The sequence below is a fragment of the Lynx canadensis genome, chromosome C1 (assembly GCF_007474595.2).
Source record: "Lynx canadensis isolate LIC74 chromosome C1, mLynCan4.pri.v2, whole genome shotgun sequence".
In the NCBI taxonomy this organism is placed as follows: domain Eukaryota; kingdom Metazoa; phylum Chordata; class Mammalia; order Carnivora; family Felidae; genus Lynx; species Lynx canadensis.
In genome coordinates, this window is record NC_044310.1 from 165,480,120 (window position 1) to 165,503,217 (window position 23,098).

At 39.2% G+C, this 23,098-nt stretch overlaps 1 protein-coding gene across 2 annotated transcripts in view; it reads right to left on the reverse strand.

Annotated features, from left to right (window-relative positions):
- PDE11A (phosphodiesterase 11A) overlaps positions 1-23,098 on the reverse strand; it is a 412,306-nt gene that overhangs the window by 211,894 nt on the left and 177,314 nt on the right. For both annotated transcript variants that reach the window (XM_030325285.1, XM_030325284.1), the window contains exon 4: positions 17,627-17,767. In XM_030325285.1, the coding sequence (XP_030181145.1) occupies positions 17,627-17,767 (141 nt within the window). The remainder of the gene's footprint in view (positions 1-17,626; positions 17,768-23,098) is intronic.

A 23,098-nucleotide genomic window follows, 5' to 3' on the forward strand; every position in this document is an offset into this window, starting at 1 on the left:
TGTCTAACATGGCTTACATTGACAAAGTTTTATACAATTTACTAAATATGTGTATCTGTTTTTTCAAGTTTTTATCTAAATTCCAGTTAGTTAGCATATAGTGTAGTATTAGTTTCAGGTGTAGAATTTATTCAAAACTTCCATATAAACACCAAACACAAATGCACTCTTTAATTCCCATAACCTGTTTAACCCCCACCCCTCTGCCACCTCCCTTCTGGTAACCATCAATTTGTTCTCTGTAGTTAAGAGTCTGTTCTTGGTTTTCCTCTTTTTTTCTTCCCAATCATATGTGGAATTTAAGAAACAAAACAAATGAACATAAGGGGAAAAAATTATATGTATGCATATTTTTTTTTAATTTATTTTTGAGAGAGAGAGAACAAGTGGGGTAGAGGCAGAGAGAGAGACACACACACACAGAATCTAAAGCAGGATCCAGGCTCTGAGCTGTCAGCACAGAGCCCAATGCAGGGCTTGAACTCGTGAACTGTGAGATCACGACCTGAGCTAAAGTTGAACACTTAACGGACTGAGCCTTCAGGCACCCCTACTATGTATATATTTTTACAATGAGGTGTATACTATCTTGTGGCAGTCCTGCCAAGGGATATCTCAATTGAAAACATTAAAAAATTTTTATTGCCCTTTGAACAATCCAATCACTATCCATAGAGAAGAAAGAGGAGACAAAATACCACTCGAAAAGGATGGCCTCCATCAACCCCAGGCTCCCAAAGTTGCCTTCCCTGGTTTACCATTGTTCTCAGGTGAACATTTTGTTGCCACCAACCCCCACCACCTCTGCTCCAAGGCTAAAGAAGAGAAAGCTATCTTCTTCAAAGATCTTTCCTAGTGTGGACACTTCCTCCTTCACCTGTCTTGTGAAATTGGCATACTCGGTGCAAGAACCTGGTCAAGACTTATTACATTGAAAGAAAATTATGAACACAGAAAAAGTAAAGGTAGTTTTTCTTATTATTAGCTACTATTGAGTTCTTACTATAAACCAGGCTGTACATCAGAAACTTCTTGGACTATTTAAGTTCCTTATTACGATTCTAGAAAGCAGAGACTTTTATCGTCAGTATATAGAGGAGGAAACCTCCCCATAATTTTTAAGAAACTTTCTGAATTTCACACAACTACCTGGGGCACCTGGGATTAAAGCAAGTCTGCGTAATTCTAAGAGTGCCAGCTCTTTCAACAGCACTAAAAATTTTGGGTGGGAAAAGCACCATTTCTGGCCCTCTTTTGACAAGCTATACCACATGATAGAAAAATGAGTCTCTTACACTGAGAGGAGTCATCTGAATGTCACTGGATGCTTCCAAGGTTGACATTTAGACTTGCCTTAGCTAGATGCAGTCATGCTTCAAAGGCCTTTTAAATTAGCCACTTATGAGGAATTGATGGGCACCTGAGAAAATGATTTGGAAACTGGGAATAGATTAAATATTAAAATAGCTTTATCAGTGAGGTAATGAACCCAAACTAAGAAAATGCAACATTAGGGAAAAGATAAAAGAAAAGCCCATCACAAAGAAAATTGTGTGTGATTCATTGAATGCAGGGCAGTGACAACAGAACAACTACAAGCAAATACCCTTGATAACTACAGAACACATTTCTTTTCATATACTAATGTGAATTGGGCCTCTACAAAATCATTCATTGTGACCAATTTTATTTTCTAAAGATGGCCACAACAATACCTTTTATCCCACACTCTGCTACGATATGACCCTGCCACCCTCTTAACCAAGTGGTAGGGTCTATGTTCTTTCCCCTTGAATCTAAGTGGGCTTCTGACCACTTTGACCACTAGAGTATATAGAATGGATGTGGTGTGCTCTCTAAGACTGTCATAAAAGCCAATATGGCTTCTGCATTATCTGATGGAATACTTAGGCCGAGAGGCCTGAGGTACCGTGTAAGAAGTTCAGCTACCCTAAGGCCACTATGCTGAAAGGGAGCCAAAAACCACATAGAGAGGTATGATATAGATGCTCTGGCAAGAAGCTCCAGTCTTCAAGTCATGCCAGCCTGGGAATAAGACATATGAGTGAATAAACCAGATGATTTCAGTTCCCTGCTGTGAAGTCACCCCTGATCTCCATGTTTTCCCAACTGTGGCCCCAGACAACCTGAAAAGAGGCAGGCCATCCTTGTGATGTCCTCTCCAGATTCCTGATCCATGGGACCTTTGAGCATAACATGATTGGTTTAAGCCTCTAAATCCTGGGTTTATTTGTTACACAGCAAAAATAACCAGAACATTTACCTGAATTAAGGACTTAAACAGAAACCAATCACTTAGAAATCACCATCCAGTTGCAATACTCTTGGGTTTCAAAAGTTAGCAAGCTACAAAGAAACTATTTCCTATCACCAAATAATAAATCCCTCAAACTTTACCCCAAATAATTTTTAAAGTTAAAACAATAATAAGGTAAATAATAGTAACATTTCATTTCTGTTTGCCTAATGGAAAATTGTCACAGATTTTAAAAGGAGAAGTTAGTCCTCTGTCTCTGCTTTGATCTCTCATCATATGTGATTTCTTTCCATTATTTTGTTAGATGATAGAAAATTCATGTCCTATTTTTATCATGTTTATGCTGTTGCTATGGACTGTATGTTTGTGTCCCCTAAAATTCATAGGTTGAAGCCCTAATCCTCACTGTGATGGCATTTGGAGATGGGGCCTTTGGGAGGTGATCAAGTCAACAGGTGAAGCTTCATAGGCATTAGTGCTTTTATAAGAAGAGGCAGACACAGCTTGCTTCTTCTCATTTTCTCTGCTGTGAGAATACTATGAGAAGGTGGCCATCTACAAACCAAGAAAACTGACCTCACCAGACACAAGATCTGCTAGTACCTTGATCTTGGACTTCCCAGCTTCCAGCACTGTGAGAAATACATGTTTGTTCTTTAAGCCACCCATTCTATAATAATTTGTTATAGCAGCCTGAACTAAGACAACTATATTTTACCTTTTTGCTGCAAATGTGTATGAGGCAATTTGCCCAATTATGACCAATCCTTTATGTAGGTATCAATGTTTACAACATACTGGTAAGGTATATATTATTATCCTCACTTTATTTAAAGGAAATTAAGGCTCAGAGAAGTTAAGTGGTTTCCTGGAAACCATATAACCAATACCCTGCAGAATTGGGATTTGAATTGTATCCGTCTGATTCTACAGCCCCACTCTCCCCACTACTCACTGCTTTTGTAAACATGAGCAAGTGGTATTGTGGGGGCACTTGGGTGGCTCAGTCAAGCATCTGACTCTTGATTTTGGCTCAGGTCATGATCTCATGGTTCGTTTCATGAGTTCAAGCCCCATGTGGGGCTCTGCACTGACAGTGTGGAGCCTGCTTGGCATAGTGTCTCTCCTTCCCTCTCCCCCTCCTGTGCTTATTTTCTCTGTTTCTCTATTTCTCTCTCAAAATAAATAAATAAACATTAAAAAAAAAGTGGTATTGCAACACCACATTATTTGGACATGCCTCCTTCAGAGCCAGAATACTTAGATAAACTCTGCCTTTATTTATCAATTCTATAAATATATTTTGAGTATTTATTAAATGCCTGAATTTGAATAAACAGACTTAAAGTAGCTTGAAGTAAAATACTTGGCCTAATATATAACCAATCAAATTACCAATAAACTATTAACCGTTTCTGCATTTGGAAATCAAAAAGGAGATACCTTTTAATTCCCTGACCTGACAGATGAGATTAAACTCTCCAACATTACTAGGAATACTTCATTTGGCTTCCTTTTTACTATTGATTAGAATACTCTGCAACTCTAAAAGGATAGATATTAATTTCTGAAAAAGTGACAGCAATGCAAATTGGGTTGTAATGGGGAGTAAGTCCCCCTTGTGGGGTTATTAAGGATCACTCTGACAAAGCCACAGAAATTATACTTGGAAAGGCATGAGAAATTAAAGAGTTTATCACAGGTCCTAGAGAGCATGGTATGCTCAGAGGGTCACATAAAGTCACCCAAAGCTAAAAGTTTGGTCACTGCATGCAGAGAAAGAACACAGCAAGGACTCGTGGGTCCGTGCCTTCATTGGAGTCAGAGATAAAGTAGCTTGTGGCACTTGGGAAACCTTTGGATAATTTGAATGTAACTGGGTCAACATGGAGAGGAGGGAAGGGGTAAATTGGGAAAGTCATCAGGAGGCTTACCACTGAAACACACAAGGTAAGGATGGGCACCCAGAAATGGGCAATAACTAGGTAAAAGTTAAAAACAAGCAGGGTGAGTGCAGGCACTCAGGGAGTCATTGAGGCCACAAAGAACAGCTTGACAGTACACGAATGAATTTTCTCCGGGTAGAAATACAAATGATTTCTGTGCAGTAGAAAAGCCCATAGTTACAATTTTATTGTCCTGGATGATAGTAACCATTTTAGAAATCTAACCTAATAATCTTATCCCAGCAATTTTTCAGTGCCTATTTTAGGGCTAACTTTACTATCTCTCTTCGTTTCTCTCTTTAATGAGTGAAACAAATCTTTGATACATGCTTGCTTTAGATTTATGCAAGGGTTAGGTTTTTAACTTTTTAAAAACTGTTCTTTGACACAACAGATACATACCGAATATATGTATGTGTCAAATAAAGCAAGGCACTGGGGGCACATGTGGGAAAGTAAAACAAAAAAATCTCTGCATGCATGGAGTTTACTTTACAGTAGGGAGCTTAATTTACCCTGGGCTCCTCGAAACTAGTGCTTCCTGGAATAAGAAGTGAACTTCTGCTTTCCACATCTTAAGAAAACAAACCTGGGGGATGTTCAGAGATTAAAAGAGAATAAAGATCTTTAAAAAATGTTGTTTTTTTTAAAAAAAAAAAACCCCACTGAAAGATAGCACTTAAAAGAAATGGAATAGAATATCTTGGAATTTTAAAGCTATAAAACTTAGAGATCTAGAATGACAAAGAGAATGGCTAAAACAAACAAGTACCTCTAGATGAAATGTCCGTGTTTGAACTCCTGAAATGTATAGGACTTTTTAAAGCTGCCAAAAGGAAGAAACGCTTTTTTCTAAAATGTTGAAACTTTTTATTTCAATATAAATCATATGCTATAAAGAAGAACAGGGTCAAACATTTTGTTTTATTTTATTTTATTGGTTTTATTTTCTAAATTAATGTTTAATGAATAAAGGGAAAGTCAAGGATTATCTTTCAAATTTAGCACTCCATATCATGGAGAGTACTAGTTGTGTCCCCCAATAAACCAGTCCGTGGCATCCTGATCAAAGCAGATACTGGATTCATGAACCATAGTGTTGACCGTGTGTAATAAAGAATTAACCTTACCCAAAGAAACGTCTCGCTTTTGTCCTCAATTGCTGGGAGATAACTGCTAAGCCCTTGGAATGTCCAGCCTTTATAAAAGTGTCTCTGTTTACCTGGACACCTTAGACCAGCCAGTTAGTAACAATGTAATTGACCCACACAAAGTGGTGGTATTGGGGGGGGGGTCGCTTTGGGTCATGTGGTATTAGCTCACCTCTGGAGGGAATGGAGACTGAGGTCAGTTATGTAGGTTGTCAAATATGTTTTGGTGATTAAGCCCCAATAAAGACCTCTGGATACCAAGGCTTGGGTCACCATCCTGGTTGGCAATACTTCATGATGTACATTGTCACATATTATTACCGAGGTAAGGTAATGATATCCATGACTCCATGGAGAGAGGACAACTAGAAGCTCCACATTTAGAACCTTCCTGGACTCTGCCTATGCATCTCTCCTTTGGCTAATTTTAATCTGTATCTTTCCCCATAATAAATCATAACCATGAATGTAACAGCTTTCAATGAGTTCTAGGAGCCCTTCTAGCAAATTGTTGAGCCTGAGTATTGGGAACCCTTGAACTTATAATTGGTATCAGAAGTTAGGGCAGCATTATAGATTATGTTCCCTTACTTTGTACCTTATATGATAATTCATAGGTTCTCAAGTCTGCAGGAGAAAAATGAGAATAATACCGACTGGTCTTCGGTTAAATATTGATTACCTAATACATATTGATGTGTACTGGATGACAAACAGATATGAAAAATAGTAAATAAGGTCTCTAACCTTTAAATAATATGTTAAAGGGGGAAAAATTTTAAACTTAAGGGTCAGGAAAATTTTCTTTATCAGTTGACATGATTCCTTCTGCTAAACAAACAGAATTATAAAATGTATTAAGTTTTTTTTTTTTTTTACCTTAGCTATTAGGAAGCTCAGAGCAAAGCTTTAGTTTCAAAGTTTTATCTTTTTGCAGCATAATTTGGTTTTGAGTTTGTTGATTTTGTTTGGTTTTGCTTATAACATCTACTTTCTCTTTCTCCCTTTTTATTTGAAATTTTGCATTTCATTTTGTCATGTGTCTGGTACCTAATAAGCACTCAGAAAATATCTGCTCACTATGAATTTTCGCATTTTTGCTGAAAGGTGGCTTAAGTGCTCTTCATAATTAATTGAGTAAAAGTATAAACAGACAGGAGATAAAGTACTTACATACTTGAAAAATGTATACAGTGTATAAAAATATTTTACACATGAAATAACATAAATTTGCTTATGTAAAACTAATTACATTTGAACATTAGTATAAGAGAGGATTTTTCAGAGGCATAGGAAGGGATTCTGGAATGGTGGGTAAGAGAAATACAATATTTAAGGGCCTCCAGCTGATAGCAAACAACGCAAGAAAAAAAGAGAAGGAGGCTTGGATCACATCCAGACAGTGGTCAAATATGAACAGAGCACTGAAACTGTGAGGACAAACCCACTAATCACTGTAAGCCAGATAAGATCAAGAAAGTAGTGAAGCCCCAGACCCAGTTCCATAAGGTGTATAAAGTTAGTCTGGTTCCAGGTGACCTGACTATAAAGGGCTCCAAGTCCATTTTAGAATGGATTTACCTCAGAAATCCTAGTCTAGACCAAACTGTCGGGAACCTAGGGCTGCCGGTGGAATCTCCTTACAGATTTTCTAAATTTAGGTCAATTTGAGATTAGACTCACCCATCCATGAACCCTCAAAGTCATCAGAATAGTGGGTCCTTATTAAGGCGACATGCACATGCACCTTGGTCCATGCTGAGGACAGCAAGATGAAGAGCAGGCAAGTGATACAATTCTGGAGATGCCGACTGATCAGCGTGCTTCTCATTCCTCTAGAGCAGGAGTGGGCAAGGGAGTCTGTGGGCCAAATCTGCCCCACCATCTGTTTTTATAAATAAAGTTTCATTTTAACAGAGCCCATCCATTAATTTAAATGTTATCCATGGCTGCCTTTTGCTCTAACAGTGTAGTTGACTGCTTACAACAGAGACCATATAGGCCACGAGGCCTAAAATATTTACTTAGCTGGTCTTTCATTGAAGATTTTGCTGACTCCTGGTCTAGAGCCATGTCTGGACCAGGTCACCTAGTTATATTTTGGTACACTGTTAATGGCTGGTGATAGATTAATGTATTTATATTCCTATATAATTTATCCATAATTTAGAATTTGGGTCCCTGGAGTCAGAATCTTCACATCTGAAATAAGACTGTAATGATGGAAATTTTAGACACCATGGTAAGTGGTGGGGGATATACTTGAGGACATGCATATGTGCCAGTTGTCATGAACTGCCCACTTTTATAAAGCATATTGTCCTGATACAATTATTAAAAGTGACTCCTTTTACTCTCAAAAAGTATCTTTGAAAAGCAAAACTCTAGGCAGGCATGCCTCAAACAACTTCTATATTTAAAACATATTTATTAAAAATATAATGCATTCAAGTAGAAAACAATTTATGGTCAGTCACCTGGATTTAAAAATGAAGCAGCGGGGCGCCTGGGTGGCTCAGTCGGTTAAGCGTCCGACTTCGGCTCAGGTCATGATCTCGCGGTTGGTGAGTTCAAGCCCCGCGTCAGGCTCTGTGCTGACCGCTCAGAGCCTGGAGCCTGTTTCAGATTCTGTGTCTCCCTCTCTCTCTGACCCTCCCCCGTTCATGCTCTGTCTCTCTCTGTCTCAAAAATAAATAAACGTTAAAAAAAAAAAAATTAAAAAAAAAATGAAGCAGCAAAAAAACAGCCAAAATATTTCAAAGCAATTTAATGGGATATACAGTGCCACTGTGGAGATTATGACCAATAAAAAAAAAAACAGACAAAAGCGTAAAAGGAGACAATAAAACCCATGCTTTATTCTTGACTTGGACCAATGGTATAGTTCTCAGTTTCATTAATTTTTTAAAATTTATTCTCCAAATCCAAGTCTGATTTTATAATAGATGTATTAAATGAACCTAGGTTAAATAAATAAATACACACATTCACATCCACTAAGTAAAAAGTGAGTCTTACAAGAGAAATATCAGAAGCGGTTTATAGGTCAATGAAACTGAACAAGTGGTTCCAAGCTCTGCTGGCTGTTGATCAGCCCTGATTATCACACCCTGGGGAAGGCAGTACCCATGCCACAGTGAAGTAAACAAAATATCCCCAAGCATCTCTGCCTGTTCTTTGGAAAAGCTCCACGGACAGAAGTCTTTTTGATTTGGATATTTATCAAGCACTAGTTGGTCTGGTTTCTCTCTGTTTTTTTTTTTTTTTAATTTAAAAACAACTTAAAAAATAAATACTGTGCTCAAATAGATATTCCTGCCACCAAAAAGAAAATGGGAATGATCTAATAATCACCATTTTTTCATTAGTTTTCTTAATCCATATTTTTTCCACAAGAAGACTATTCTATAGGGCAAAAGACTGTAAATGATCATCCACTGCCATCCTTCTTGATAAATTTCTCACTTATGCTGAAGAGTAATTTACTCTAATCACTTATTCACTCAATCAATATTTATCAAATACTTAGTGTACAGGCACTCTTATGGGCTTGGAAACACCAAGGGGCATAAATCATGTCTTGTCTTTTGATGGACCAACAACATAGTACAGGGGAGGAAATAGTTCACAAAGGTATAATTTCATCACAATATATGTTCAAATTTCTACAAGTGCCCAGAAGAAGATGTAGAAGAAGACTTTGCGTGAACTATGTCTTAAAGGGTTGGCAGGCATGCCCTAGGCAGAGTAGCGGGGGAAGCTTTCCAGGCTGAAGGACTAAACAGGTCAGAGTTTGAGCTGAAAACAGAGAGAACACTCAAACGGGTTTAACTGAACCTAATTCAATAAAGGGACTAGTTACAGAAGTGTGGGCAGGGTTAAAAGAAACCAATAAGAAATTGTGACATTCCCAGAAACTAGAAAATTTGGAAAGCAGTTAACATCTCTAGGTCTAAAGGAGCAGTAAACACCCATAGGTCACAGGGATTAAGGGAGAGAAGGAAGATGGCAGGAGGGAGGGAACAGTGTTATTGCTGTTCTGAAGACGTTAGAGCTATGGAGAGGGTTCTTGGAAGAATCAAGCCACCTCTACAACTGGCAGAGAAAGAACAAGAGGAATAATCATTTCTCTCTCCTCCAGCCTTTATACCTTCTGCTGATCCCTCTTGTTTGTCAAACTCAACTGGAAGCCAGTGGACAAGAAAGCCCACTGCCTTCAAGGGCACTGAGCTAAAGACAGAAAGATCAATAATAGATGGAGGGACAGGCATTTGCAGAGAATATTGTAGAGTTGACAATGTTGAACTTCACCTGAGCCCTGCTCCCCAAAACACAGTAATAGTAAAGAAATCCTCCCTACCACTTTGTCTTCCAAAATTGGCTAACCTCAAAGGACCACCCTGCCCTAGCATATTCCAAAATAACACCTGTCTCCATCCTTCCTTCCTTTTCTTTGAGATGTTCCTCAGAAATGAATGTTCTCCCTATTGCAATACCTGGATGGAATTATCTCCCTAAATTGTCTGGTGCATTTTCTCTTCCACAAGAACAATATGTACAAAGACATAGAGACAAATGTAAGCGTAGGCTGACCATGGAGGGGGGTGATGATAGAGAAGGAAGAAAGGGATAGGGTGAGGCTGAGGACCAGAAAGGACCTCCAAAAGGTAAGTTGGGGAGCAGAGGAGATGAACTTGTTATGTTGGGCAGTTTGAACTTTATTGGGTAGGGGGTACCTGGGCGATTCAGTTGGTTAAGTGTCTGACTTTTGATTTCGGCTCAGGTTATGATCTCGAGGTTTGTGAGACTGAGTCCCATGTTGCACTCTGCACTGGCAGCTTGGGAGTCTCTCTCCTTCTGCCCCTTTCCAACCCATGTGCACATGTGCGCACTCTCTCTTTCTCTCTAAATAATTAAATAAATAAATAAATAAATACTTAAAGAAAACACAAAGCTTTTGAACTTTATTGTGTAGGCAAAGTTACCAAATGTTCTGAAGCATGTAGAGGCAGATGCATGTTTCAGAAAGAGAACTGGAAAGAGTATGAAGAATTTATGGAAAGGAAGACTACCCCATTTACAAGTGAAGAAATGAGTCAAGAGGAAAATGTGGAGGTAAGAGATTAGTAAAGACAGAGTAAAGCCAGTGGTTGAAGAGGTGGGAGGAAGGGGCTAGAAACAGGGTTTCAACATAAAAGCAACAGAACTTACAAATGGTTGAATATAAATGGTAAGAAATACTTAGAGGCTATTGTGTGGTTTTTAGCTTGAGTTACTTACTACATGATGATGATTCTATTAACTGAAATAGGAAATCTCAGAAGTGTTAATGATTTGGGACAGGATGTGGTCGACATGGTCAGTGAGGATTGAAGTTCAGAAGTTGGATGGGGCGCCTGGGTGGCTTGGTCGGTTAAGCATCTGACTTCGGCTCAGGTCATGATCTCACGGCCCATGAGTTCGAGCCCCGCATCGGGCTCTGTGCTGACCGCTCAGGGCCTGCAGCCTGTTTCAGATTCTGTGTCTCCCTCTCTCTCTGCCTCCACTGTTCATGCTCTGTCTCTCTCTGTCTCAAAAACAAATAAACGTTGAAAAAAAAAAAAAGAAGTTGGAGGGGCGCCTGGGTGGCGCAGTCGGTTAAGCGTCCGACTTCAGCCAGGTCACGATCTCGCGGTCCGTGGGTTCGGGCCCCGCGTCGGGCTCTGGGCTGATGGCTCAGAGCCTGGAGCCTGCTTCCGATTCTGTGTCTCCCTCTCTCTCTGCCCTTCCCCCGTTCATGCTGTCTCTCTCTGTCCCAAAAATAAATAAACGTTGAAAAAAAAATTAAAAAAAAAAAGTTGGATACACACACACACACATTTAACACATATAAATGATTAATGAATGATCTGAGTTAATACATTGATATAAAATTATTAATAAAGTAAGTTAATATAACAAATATATAATGATATATTAATGATTAGTGATGTAAGTATATATATGTATACATATATACATACACATATACATATACATAAAACAATGATTCTTTGGATAATCATCAGAGTTTTTTAGTTACTTGCTATTTTGCACTCTTGAAAAAGCACTTGGAACAAATATCGAAAAGAATTTACATTGGCTTCCTTATAGGGAAAAGGAAAGTTAAAGAAAGGTGGGGAAAATGGAAAGAAAGGTGGGGAAAATGGAAAGAAAGTGAAATAGAAAGGAAAGCTTGAAGCAATTTTTGCCATCCACTTCAAATGGAGGGGACTGAATTAATTATAGGCTGTTCCAGAGCAATCAGATAATGATTACCTCCATCTCTTTCTCTCAAGTGTTGGATTCAGGAAGATCATTTAGTTCAATGGCTTAATTGTGCATGTATTTACATAAGAACCAAGAAGTTAAGGAACATGTTAAAAAATAAGGATAGCTTATGCTTCATGGTTTAGGAAGTGAACTCCAGAAACGAGCATCATAGTTACAAGCTCAGTTATAAAGTACTTGATGGAGTTCTGCTTGTGCAATAGTTGAGCCATCAGGATGATCCATGAAAGAACACTTGTAAATACTAGTGCTGAGACAGTGCCTTAGGACTTTACGATTAAAATGCCTGCTTCTTGCTTTCCTTGACTAAGCACAGAAAGAAATAGAGATAATAGTAAATATATGAGCTAGAAAGAAACTAACAGAAGGGATAGGAATTGCTTAGCCAGGTTCATGGAATGGAATAACATTACGCACAGAATATTCAGTTCGAGGGACTAAATATTTCCTAATGTCGACAGTAGCTAGAACAATCTTTCTGTTTTTCAGTCTAATGGAAAATACCATTGACAAACTCACTTAAAACTGATTGACTAAAACACTTAAGGGAAGCAAAAGAGGGTAAAATATTAATTTTGGCAGGAGAAGAGGCTGGAAAGGCATTCCTTGTTTCTATTTTTGGCATCCACTGAGTGAACTGGCCAGTTAACACCTGCCTACCCAGTTTAAAGACCATGAAGGCAGGGGCTCCTGGGTAGCTCAGTCAGTTAAGCATCTGAGTTCACAAGTTTGAGCCCCACATGGGGCTCTGTGCTGTCAGCACGGAGCCCGCTTTGGATCCCCTGTCTCTCTCTCCCTCTCTCTCCCTCCCCTGCTGGTGTTCTCTCTCTCTCTCTCTCTCTCTCTCTCTCTCTCTCTCTCTCTCTCAAAAATAAATAAACATTTAAAAAAAAAAAAAACACCATGAAGGCATCTCTAAACATTGAGTTAAAAGCTTGATGAATCAAAGCATCTATAACTAGATTTCAATTTTCTTTCTTCCTCTTTCCTGCAAATGAAGAAAAGGCCAGGAAATAGCATACATCTGCAATAACCAGCTTTTTAAATATTCAAATCCCAAGTCAACAATTAGAAGCTTTGTTTCCAGGAATGATTCTAATAAAATAGAGAAAAGCAAAATTTATTTTTAGACAAAAGAAACTTTAAGCAGATTTTTTTTTCCTGAAATGATACATTTTTCCCCCTGATTGTAACAGTAGTATATGGACTGCCAGTAGAGATGTCTAGAAGTTAAATGTTTTGACACATCTGTTCTCTTCCCAAAACAGAGCAAAGATTGATAAAATACAGAAAGAGAAAACAAGAAAGACATGTAGAGGTTAAAAAGCAGAAAAAAAGAGAAGGGCAGGACAGCAGAGTATAAGGAAAAGAAAAGATCTCTAAAGGGCCAAGCCTGAAGACAGGTCTACTGCACCCCAAATCCAGACACAGGCAGGCAGCAATGATCGGAATTTCAGCTTCTACTGGGGTTGGGGAACTAAAAAGGTTCCCTTGAACCAGGTGACCTATCTTTACCCCCAGAAAATGAACCACGTTGCTTCTGGCTTAGTGTGATATTACCACACAGCAGGAGACCCTACATAAGGCCTGGTTCTTGACTAGAGGCCAAGGAACTGCACAGACTATTAGACATGGAGGGAAGAGTATAAGAGAGAACCAAAGAAAACAATGGCACAAACAAACAAACAAAACACCCTCCCATCAAAATGAGCTCCAATCCCAAATTCAAAAACACATGAACAGTTCCTATTAATACAGACACCTAAATCGACAACCTACAGAATCAGACAAGAAGATGCTGATAAATCCCAGTTATGCTGAACATTTGAACACACCTGTATCAGAGAATGAAAGGGGAAGAACAGAAAAATATTAAGAATATGAATGATTTGTTCTCAACCAATGGATCTCGAGGGAAAGTCAGCTGGAGAAACCTCTTCTGGAAAAGACTTTCTTCCCTGAGAAAAAGAAACATGAACAGAAGTTTTCCTTTTCTCTTCTGGGACACAGTTACATGAAGACATACTGCCTGGAGCTGTGCCAACCTCCTGGATCATGAGGATCAAAGCCAGTCGAGCACTGAGACATCCACAGGAAAGTGGACAGAGCTACCTTGCTGATTACATCATCAGGCTACTGCACCACCCGCAGCCACCTCCTGCAGACTTCTCATATAAGACACAGACGTTCTCATTGTTTAAGCCATTTTCCCCTTATATATTGTATTACTTGCAGAAATCGCCCAAACTGGTATGTAAATTAAAGCAATTTCAATCAGTCTATAAAGAATTTCTCACAGAACTTGATAACCTGCTCTTAAAATTTATATTAAGGAGCAACAGGCCAAGAATAAGCAGGCCGATTTTAAAGAGAACAGCACTGAGGACTTGTTCTCAGATATCAAAGTGTATTACGAAATTACAGAAACCGAGACAGTATGATACTGGTGCAGAAATAGACAAATAGACTAGTGAGCTCAGAAACAGACCCAGGTATATATGGAAACTTGATATAATACAGAAGTGTCATTACAGAGTGTGTGCGTGTGTGGGGGGGTGACACAATGGGTTATACATATAGGGCCTTACACTACACACAAAAAATAAATTTTAGATGGATATGAAGACCATAAATACCAGATGGGTTAAAGAAATATAAGACAATGTTATTATAACATGGAGGCAGATAGTTTTTTTAAACAAAACTCTTAAAGCACAAATCAAAAAGGAAATTGATAAACTTGACACATTAAAGTTAAAATATTCCTGGGGTGCCTGGGTGGCTCAGTCAGTTAAGCGTCCGACTTCAGCTCAGGTTGCGGTCTCACTGTTCCCAAGTTTGAGCCCCGAGTTGGGCTCTGTGTGACAGCTGGGAGCCTGAAGCCTGCTTCGGTTTCTGTGCGTGTGTGTCTCTCTCTCTGCCCCTCCCCACTCAAAAATAAATAAACATTAAAAAAAATTTAAGGTTAAAATGTTCTTCACAACAAAGATACCTGTTGGGAGAGGCCAGCCTCGTGAGCCCTGAGTGCACAGTCTTGCTTTTGTTTGCTGAATTGTGCAGCGTCAGATTTTGGCACCTGGTATCCAGTTCGGTCTGGCTTCTCCTTCTGTACTTGGCATGACCGTGTCTGGCGTCCTTCCCGTAACTGCTATCACACAACCAGGGGGAGTCTGACGTTTTGAGAAGTCTTTGGTGGGAAGTGTGCTAAAGAAGAGCATGGCACTGATGGGGTTTCTACCTGGTGACCCACATGTATATAACCTCACTCCTGCCTTCACCCCTCCCACAGCAACCCAGGCAGTCCCTTGCCAAAAACTCTTTACAGCTTTTAAAACAGTACCAAGCAGATTAGTCTCCTCTTTTTGCACATAGCTGACTTTTACCTCTAGACCTTGGCCCTCAAGATTAGAGGAGCTCATCCTCACTTTCAAGGGGAGGGGATGGGCAAAGAGAAGAAATCGTGTAGAGTGGCCTGGAATTTTCTGCTCTAATCCCACCATTACAGTCTGAGAATTTTCAGCTGTGGTAGCAAAAAAGTCTTTTTAACTTTCAGTAATATATCAACACCTTTAATGCTGATACCATCTACTATAGATAGTTGGGATTTTTATGTTTATTTATTTATTTTGAGAGAGAAAGAGAGAGAGCGAGCATGCAAGCAGGGAGGGGCAGAGGGGAAGAGAGAGAGAGAGAGAGAGAGAGAGAGAGAGAGAACTCCAAGCAGGCTCTGTGCTGTTAGTGCAGAACCCAACGGGGACTGAAACTCACGAACCGTGAGATCATGATCTCAGCTGAAATCAAGAGTCAGATGTTTGACCAACTGAGCCACACAGGCGCCCCATAGAGTGGTTTTTGACACCCACCCCCTACACTGTTCCTACTCTTCCCTCCAGCTCTATCCCCACCTTCCATATCCACTTCTGTCATCTGTACTTTTTCATCTGATGTGCTGAAGAGCAAGGCCACAGCACAAAAACCAGTCTCTGTTAAAAGATTAGCAAGAATGGCCACCCTCAGCTGGTTTTAGATTACTTGCAGGTCTGTTTACAACTGAACTAGCAAACAGTGAGCTTGTCCTTGTCCAGATTCCACCTGGCCCTCCAGCCACTTGCCCTCACAGGGACCCAGGGGGTGGTTCAGGGAATCCTGGCAGCCGAAGCCCCAACAGCTGCCTCTTCCTGCCTTTGTTTAGTGACAGCCTACAGCCTGCCTGCACCAACAAGCACCACCACCCCCCCCCCCCACTCCATTCCTTTCTGAGGCTTCAGGGTCAGGGGGTGGGGTGGGGAGGGAGGACTCCAGCAAGCCACTCAACCGTCTGAGCCTTATTTCCTGCTCAATAAACTGAAGATGATAATAATGCCTGTTTCATAAGGATGAAGGGGAAGTAAGTGAACTCAAGTGATTCACAAAAGCATCTGGAAGCATTCCATATAGGTTATTGGGTCGTGTGTGTGTGTGTGTGTGTGTGTGTGTGTGTGTGTGCGCCCCCTCCCAAAGTTCCACTGAGTTTTACACAATCACAGGATAATGGCAAGGTTATTGCTTGTTTAATCCACACTTGCTAAAATAGAAATAACCCCCAGCTCTGCTAAAATATAGGCAAACACCCCTAAACATTTTATTTTTTTTTAATTTTTTTTTTTTAACGTTTATTTATTTTTGAGACAGAGAGAGGCAGAGCATGATCGGGGGAGGGTCAGAGAGAGAGGGAGACACAGAATCGGAAGCAGGCTCCAGGCTCTGGGCCATCATCAGCCCAGAGCCCGACACGGGGCTCGAACTCACGGACCGTGAGATCGTGACCTGAGCTGAAGTTGGACGCTTAACCGACTGAGCCACCCAGGCGCCCCACACCCCTAAACATTTTAAACAAATACAGATTTTTTTTCACACTTAGTGTTGAAATTTTACAATACTTATTATTAAATCTCCCAGATTTATCCTAAGGTTCTTATTCTTTGAAGAAAACAAACCTAAAGGCAAAGATAATAACCTCTTCTAAGTACAGTAAAATATCATCCTCTGAGGTATTAAAACAGCACTTAAATAGCTAGACAATTCCTGGTCTTGGAAGACAGTTCACAGTAAAGATATTAAATTGCTGCTAAGGGTTTAGACATTTAACTTTAAGAACTTAGATTGATGATGATCATTATTTTCAATACTGTTGTGTGTTTACCCAGTGGATTTTCCCCCAAAGAGCCAAAGGGCTCAACAGAAACCTGACAGCTAAGGTGCTGCAGACCTGAGGCCTTGAACTAGCTTGCCACTTGCCTTTGGAGTACCAGGACCCCCTGCGGTGAAGAGCAGGGAGCCTTCTCCACCTGCCCCATGTTCTGTGCAAGTGTCCCCAGCTCCAAAGCAACTGTAAGAGAACTTGGAGACTGCAGTTCAGACCTTTGCTGCAGAGCACAGCCCAGCTGAGGCTTGTCACTCCACTCAGCTCAAGTACAATCTGCCCGAGCTCCAAAAGCAAAGGCACTGCTTCTCCAGCATTTTTTTGCTTCCTCCTCCTGATAAGAGGACTGTGGAGCATCATCTGGACTGCAATCCACACCCATAGATGCCAAGGGCCTTCTTTGCACTGGGTGAATACGATAGGAGCCTGGCACCTAAGCTAATGTCTATGCATCTGGGAGGGACAGGGCAAACCATCCAACCCCTCAGTTCCCTCATCTGTAAATACTCAGGACTGGGATAGACCTCTAAGGGCCCCACCAACCTAAGAGCCCATGTTTCTAAGATGACGCAACACAAGACTGAAAATACATGTAAAAGAAATTTAAAAACTTTAATTTTACAAAAAGCCATCTCATGGTTAGAAGAGTCATGAAGGGAGTGGTTCGAGTCATGATTTCACAAGCTGAATTACAAACAAACTATACTTTATTCCATTAATGCAGTCTGCAACTCTAGGTGACAGATAAAAAATGACTTACTGGTGATTCAATGTCCTCCAGGAGTAAAACAGAACAGCGTTCACATTTCAACAGAGTTTGGGCCCGATGCATTATTTTCTTGACAATTTTCTCCAGGTCAGTCTGTTCTTCAAATAGGTCATTAACAACCTCTAGCAAAGCCTAGGAAAGATGAAATGGATATATCTAGGTGGGTATAGGACTGAATAAAAATGGTTTTTTTCCTCTCAAAATTCCATTTTGTCTTTGCTATAATAAAATATAAATATATTTGTGTGGCTAATTAAAAACTTGTTTTAATGTTTATTAATTTTTGAGAGAGAGCACAAGCAGAGGAGGGACAGAGAGAGAGGGAGACACAGAATCCAAAGGACAGTCTGGGCTCCGAAGTGTCAGCACAGAGCCTGAACGTGGGACTTGAACCCAAGAACCGCGAGATCATGACCTGAGCTGAAGTCAGCCACTTATCCAACTGAGCCACCCAGGTGCCCGTGTGGCTAATTTTTAAAGCATTCATGATTGTTTTGAAATATTCCATCATTTTGTTTTATCACAGAGTTTTGAGCTGGAAAACACAACTTGAAAATAGTGCCAATCCATATAATCCCATATGAATCCTACATATAGCTATAGAACTATTTCCCAAGTAGCTAATGACTACATAGTCCCATTTAGTCCTTAGCTCTCAGCTTTCCTCCATGCCCCACCCCCACCCTCTCCTGCAGTTTTTCTGCAATGTGACTAGGTATAAACTCAACATTTTATGTTATATCAATACCTGATTCTCTCTGAAACACATTTATTTCAGAAAATTACAAAGCAGCTCTTCCTCACCATCAGGAAGAAATGGGTTCATGGTCAAACTTGAGACATATTTTCCCTGGTATACACTTCTCACAGAATTCTGAAGGAATTATAGTGGTGAATGCTAATTAAGCTTCAGAGCCATATATATATATATATATATATATATATATATATCCCCCATTAATCCATATATATATGGATTAATATATATATTACACATATATATTTTATGTATATAAATAAATATATATAGTATTAATTATTTTATATATATATATATATATATACACATATAAAACCCTCATTAATCCCTCTACACAAGAAGTATTGTTTCATTCCACCTGCACAGGAAAACATTTAAATACTATTATATATCTCAGGAAAGAAAGTACCATTAAAATTTCTGTTAAAACAACAGAATGAAAAGCACACAAACTAAAGAAAAAAACCCTTAAAATTCTAACTTGAAAACTGCATACTCATTTAAAAATCAAATTGCAATAACCTGTTATTTTATCCAGCTAAGTTAACTTGCAATTTTTGCATTGAAATAATATTTATTTGGACTTTTTAATTACATGGCTCTTTCCAGAGATTTCAGAAAAGTGGGCTATGTACAGGTAATAGATATTATGCTTCTATCAGAGAGCAATAAGAAAATTACACAGCCAGTGAATTGTCCAGAGGGTGCTTTGTTCAGTAGAACTTAATGAGATGTACACTCTCAGGTCTGACCTCTCACAAAAGGATTTTGTGGGTTTTCAAATTAACATCTATTCAGGTAGATGGTGTTGATGATCATCCCAGGGATATGACCAATTGTCAACTTTAGTAATGAATTTGATTTGTCCTGAAACCATTGGAAACGTGAAAATTTCTTCTCTGAGTCTGTTCAGGTAGAAAAGCATTTGAATGAGTTAAGAGATCCATGAAATGAGTCTAGTTCACTGAGCATCTAAAAGAGGATCAAATATCCTTGGTAGCATTTTCTCTAAAGAGAGCTTGTGAATGTGGCTAAAGGCCCTGGGTAGCTCTATGATCCTGATGTGGAGAAACACCAGGAGGTGAAAAAAGTTTTGAGTGTATCCTGACTGTTTGGCATTTGGACAGCAAATTGCTGTTAAGAAGGCAATGTGCAATAATTTCATACTTAAATATAACATTAAAAATGAGGCAATTGTCTAAATAATTACCAACACAATTCCCTGTTATTAAGGGGGAAACCATTATTTCCTTAATCATCTAGACTATTTCTTCAGATGGATCATATTAACTGAACAATTATTTAACTTTTCAATTTGTTGTGACTGCGTGGATAGGGCCTCTGGGACCCATATACAAAAACATTTATCTCAGAGGAAAAACTAATTGTGCCTTGAGTCTTGCACTGACAAAGCACATCATAGTAATTTTACTGTTTCTAATTAAAAATTGCTGCTTTACTAACAAGTGATAAAAGTTTCACAAATAACAATACAGACTAGTTCCACGATGGGAGAAAAAGAGAAGGAAATCTAGGATGATAGGCAATTCAATAGACATTAGAGGCCATTCATACAGCTGAACACTCCCCATTTCTTTATTTCACTTGTATTTCCCCCTTCCGCTCCTTCTAGTGCCTTCTTTTGTTCCTGGGCTCATCCTTGGACCTCTTCCCTTCTCTTATCCACATATTCTCCTCCAGATTACCCAAACTGGTACCCTACTTTTAAATGCCATCTATATATACTGATAGTTCCTAAATATGAATCTTGAGTCCTGACATCTCACCAGACCTTTAGACTCCTGTACCCAGCTGTTTACTTGCCATCTGTACAAGCCAAAAGTCATTTTCACTCATTTCCCACATCAGTAAGCTTTGTACATTTCACTGCCAATTTTGGGAGGAATCTCTCACTTTTCACTGCCCTAATTCCAGCCACATTATTTCTTTTTATCCCTAGCTCTATTAAGATATAATTGAAATATAACTTTGTGTAAGTTTAAGGTGTACAATATGATGGTTTGATACATGTACACATTGTGAAATGATTACTACAATAAAGTTAGTTAACACGTCCATCACCTCACATAATTACAATTTGCAAGTATTCTCTCCCATTCCATAGGCTGCTTCTTCATTTTGTTGATGGTTTCTTTTGCTGTGCAGAAGCTTTTTAGTTTGATGCGGTCCCACTAGTTTATTCTTGGTTTTTTTTGTTTTGTTTTTGCTTGTGCTTTTGCATTAGAGTCAAAAAATTGATGGAGCTTTTCTCCTATGTTTCTTCTAGAAGTTTTAGTTTCATGTCCTACACTTATACCTTTAATTCAAGTTAATTTTTGTGAGTGGTGTAAGGTAGGGGTCTGATTTCATTTTTTCCATGTGACTATCTAGTTTTCTCATCACCATTTATTAGAAAAACTATCTCTTCCCCATTAAGTATTCTTGCCTCTTTATCCTATATATGTTAACTTACAAGCATGGGTTTATTTTGGGGCTCTCAATTCTATCCCACTGGTCTCGTGTCTGTTTTTAGTGCCAGTACCATATTGTTTTGATTACAATAGCTTTGTATTACAGTTTGAAATCAGGAAGTGTGATGCTTCCAGCTTTGTTCTTCTTTGGTTTGGATTGCTTTGGTTATTTGAGTCCTTCCTCTCTACTCTCAGGATTGCTTTGGTTATTTGAGTCCTTCCTCTCTACTCTCCAGATGCATGGATCAAGCTTTCACCTGCCGCGGTGCCTTTCCACTTGATATTTCCACCATCTGGAATACTCTTCCCTGATCTTTGTGTGGTTTTGCTCCTTCATTTCATTTAGGTCTCTGTTCAAATAACATCTTATAGAGAACTTCTTGATCATGATCTGAGATAAACATCCTCCCAAACTATCCTTCAGTGACCAATTCCTACCCCTTTATCTCATTTCACTTGTTATAGCACTTATCACTACCTGATAGTATATTATTTTTTATTTGTTTGCTTGCCTACTATCTATTGTTTCCACTAGAATAGTAAGTTCTATGAGGGCAGGGACTTCGGACACACAGTGTCTGAAGAACATCACACAATAAATGTGCTGAACAGGTAAATAAATTGTGCCAAATGTGAGGATGTAAAGATCAATAATACATGAAGCGTCCCTTAGAGACTTCAAAATGTAGGTGGAGAAGAATGCCACCAATAAATATTATACAGTGTGATAAGTGTCCACAAGTAGAATAATGGCAATATATACAAGGAATGACGAGAAGAAAGGAAGGGAGGATTAACTAGAAGGCTGAGCTGGGTCCTGAAGGATCTGTAAGGCAGGTGGTGGTGGAGGAAAAGGTGGACATGATGCACTGAAGGCAGAGGGAGGAATGTGGCTAAAGGTATAAGAAAGTAAAGTAACAGGCTGTATTCTGGCAACAGGGGACTATTGCTGGAGTGCCAAATGAAAGGAGGAAAATGGTAAGCCATGGGGCTGATGACAAAAACAGGATCCAAGTCAGAGAAATGGTGTGGTATGCTATGTTAAAGAAGATGGCTGTAGTAATCTGTTGTGTGCATCTGTTGGCTGTGAAATATTCATAAATCATAATGCTTAGCCAATGAAACTTTTAGTCAATTTGATTACTAATTAGCTGAGGATTTCTAACTTTTTGAAACCTTGTTAAATAAATTTCTAAGTTGTGGCAGTAATCTCCATGTATTTAAATGTATAACAATGGGGCACCTGGGTGGCTCAGTTGGTTGAGCATTAGACTTCTACTCAGGTCATGATCTCACAGCTCATGGGTTCGAAACCTGTGTCAGGTTCTGTGCTGACAGCTCAGAGCCTGGAGCCTGCTTCAGATTCTGTGTCTCCCTCTCTGCCCCTCCCCTGCTCACCCTCTGGCTCTCTCTCTTAAACATTAAAAAACTTATAAATAAATAAATAAAATAAAATAAAATAAAATAAAATAAAATAAAATAAAAGTATAACAAGTCCCTGGTCAGTGACACGGACATCTCTTCATCTCTCAAGTCATAAGTTCGAGTCTCACATTGGGTGGAAAGATTACTTAAAAATTAAAAAAAGGTATAATAAGCTTAATATAATTTAATCTCTATTTGATAGTTTAGAATTTTTTTTGAGTATCGGCCCACCTGCTATTCCTCTTTCTCTCCTCTTTCTTTCCTCTCTTTCTTTCCTATTTAACTCTAAAGCTGGTGAAGGCATAGGAGATCAATCCCTCTTTGTGTGTGTCTTTATAATACTATAAAAGTGTTTGCATTCTTGTCCAGCCATCTTGTGATGCTCTTCCAGAAACACTTTGAATTCAAAAGCAAAATTTATGAGATGGGGTGAAATCATTTGTAACATACCTTGCTTCTTAAAGGAACTAAATTGTACAATTTAGTGTGTTATTGTCTCAAAGCCATAAGTAAGAGTATATCTGTTGCCTTACAGTATAGATATGAATTAATTTCATTTTTTTTTAAAGATTATTTATATATGTTGAGACAGTGTGTGAATGCGGGAGGGGCAGAGAGAGGGAGAGAGAGAGAATTCTAAGCAGGCCCCATGCTGTCAGCAGAGCCTGATGCGGGGTTCGATCTCAGGAACCGTAAGATCATGACCTGAGCGGAGATCAAGAGTTGGACACTTAACCAACTGAGCCACCCGGGCTCCCTGAAATTAATTTCATTTTTAAAAGAAGCTGGTACTATTTCCCCAAACAA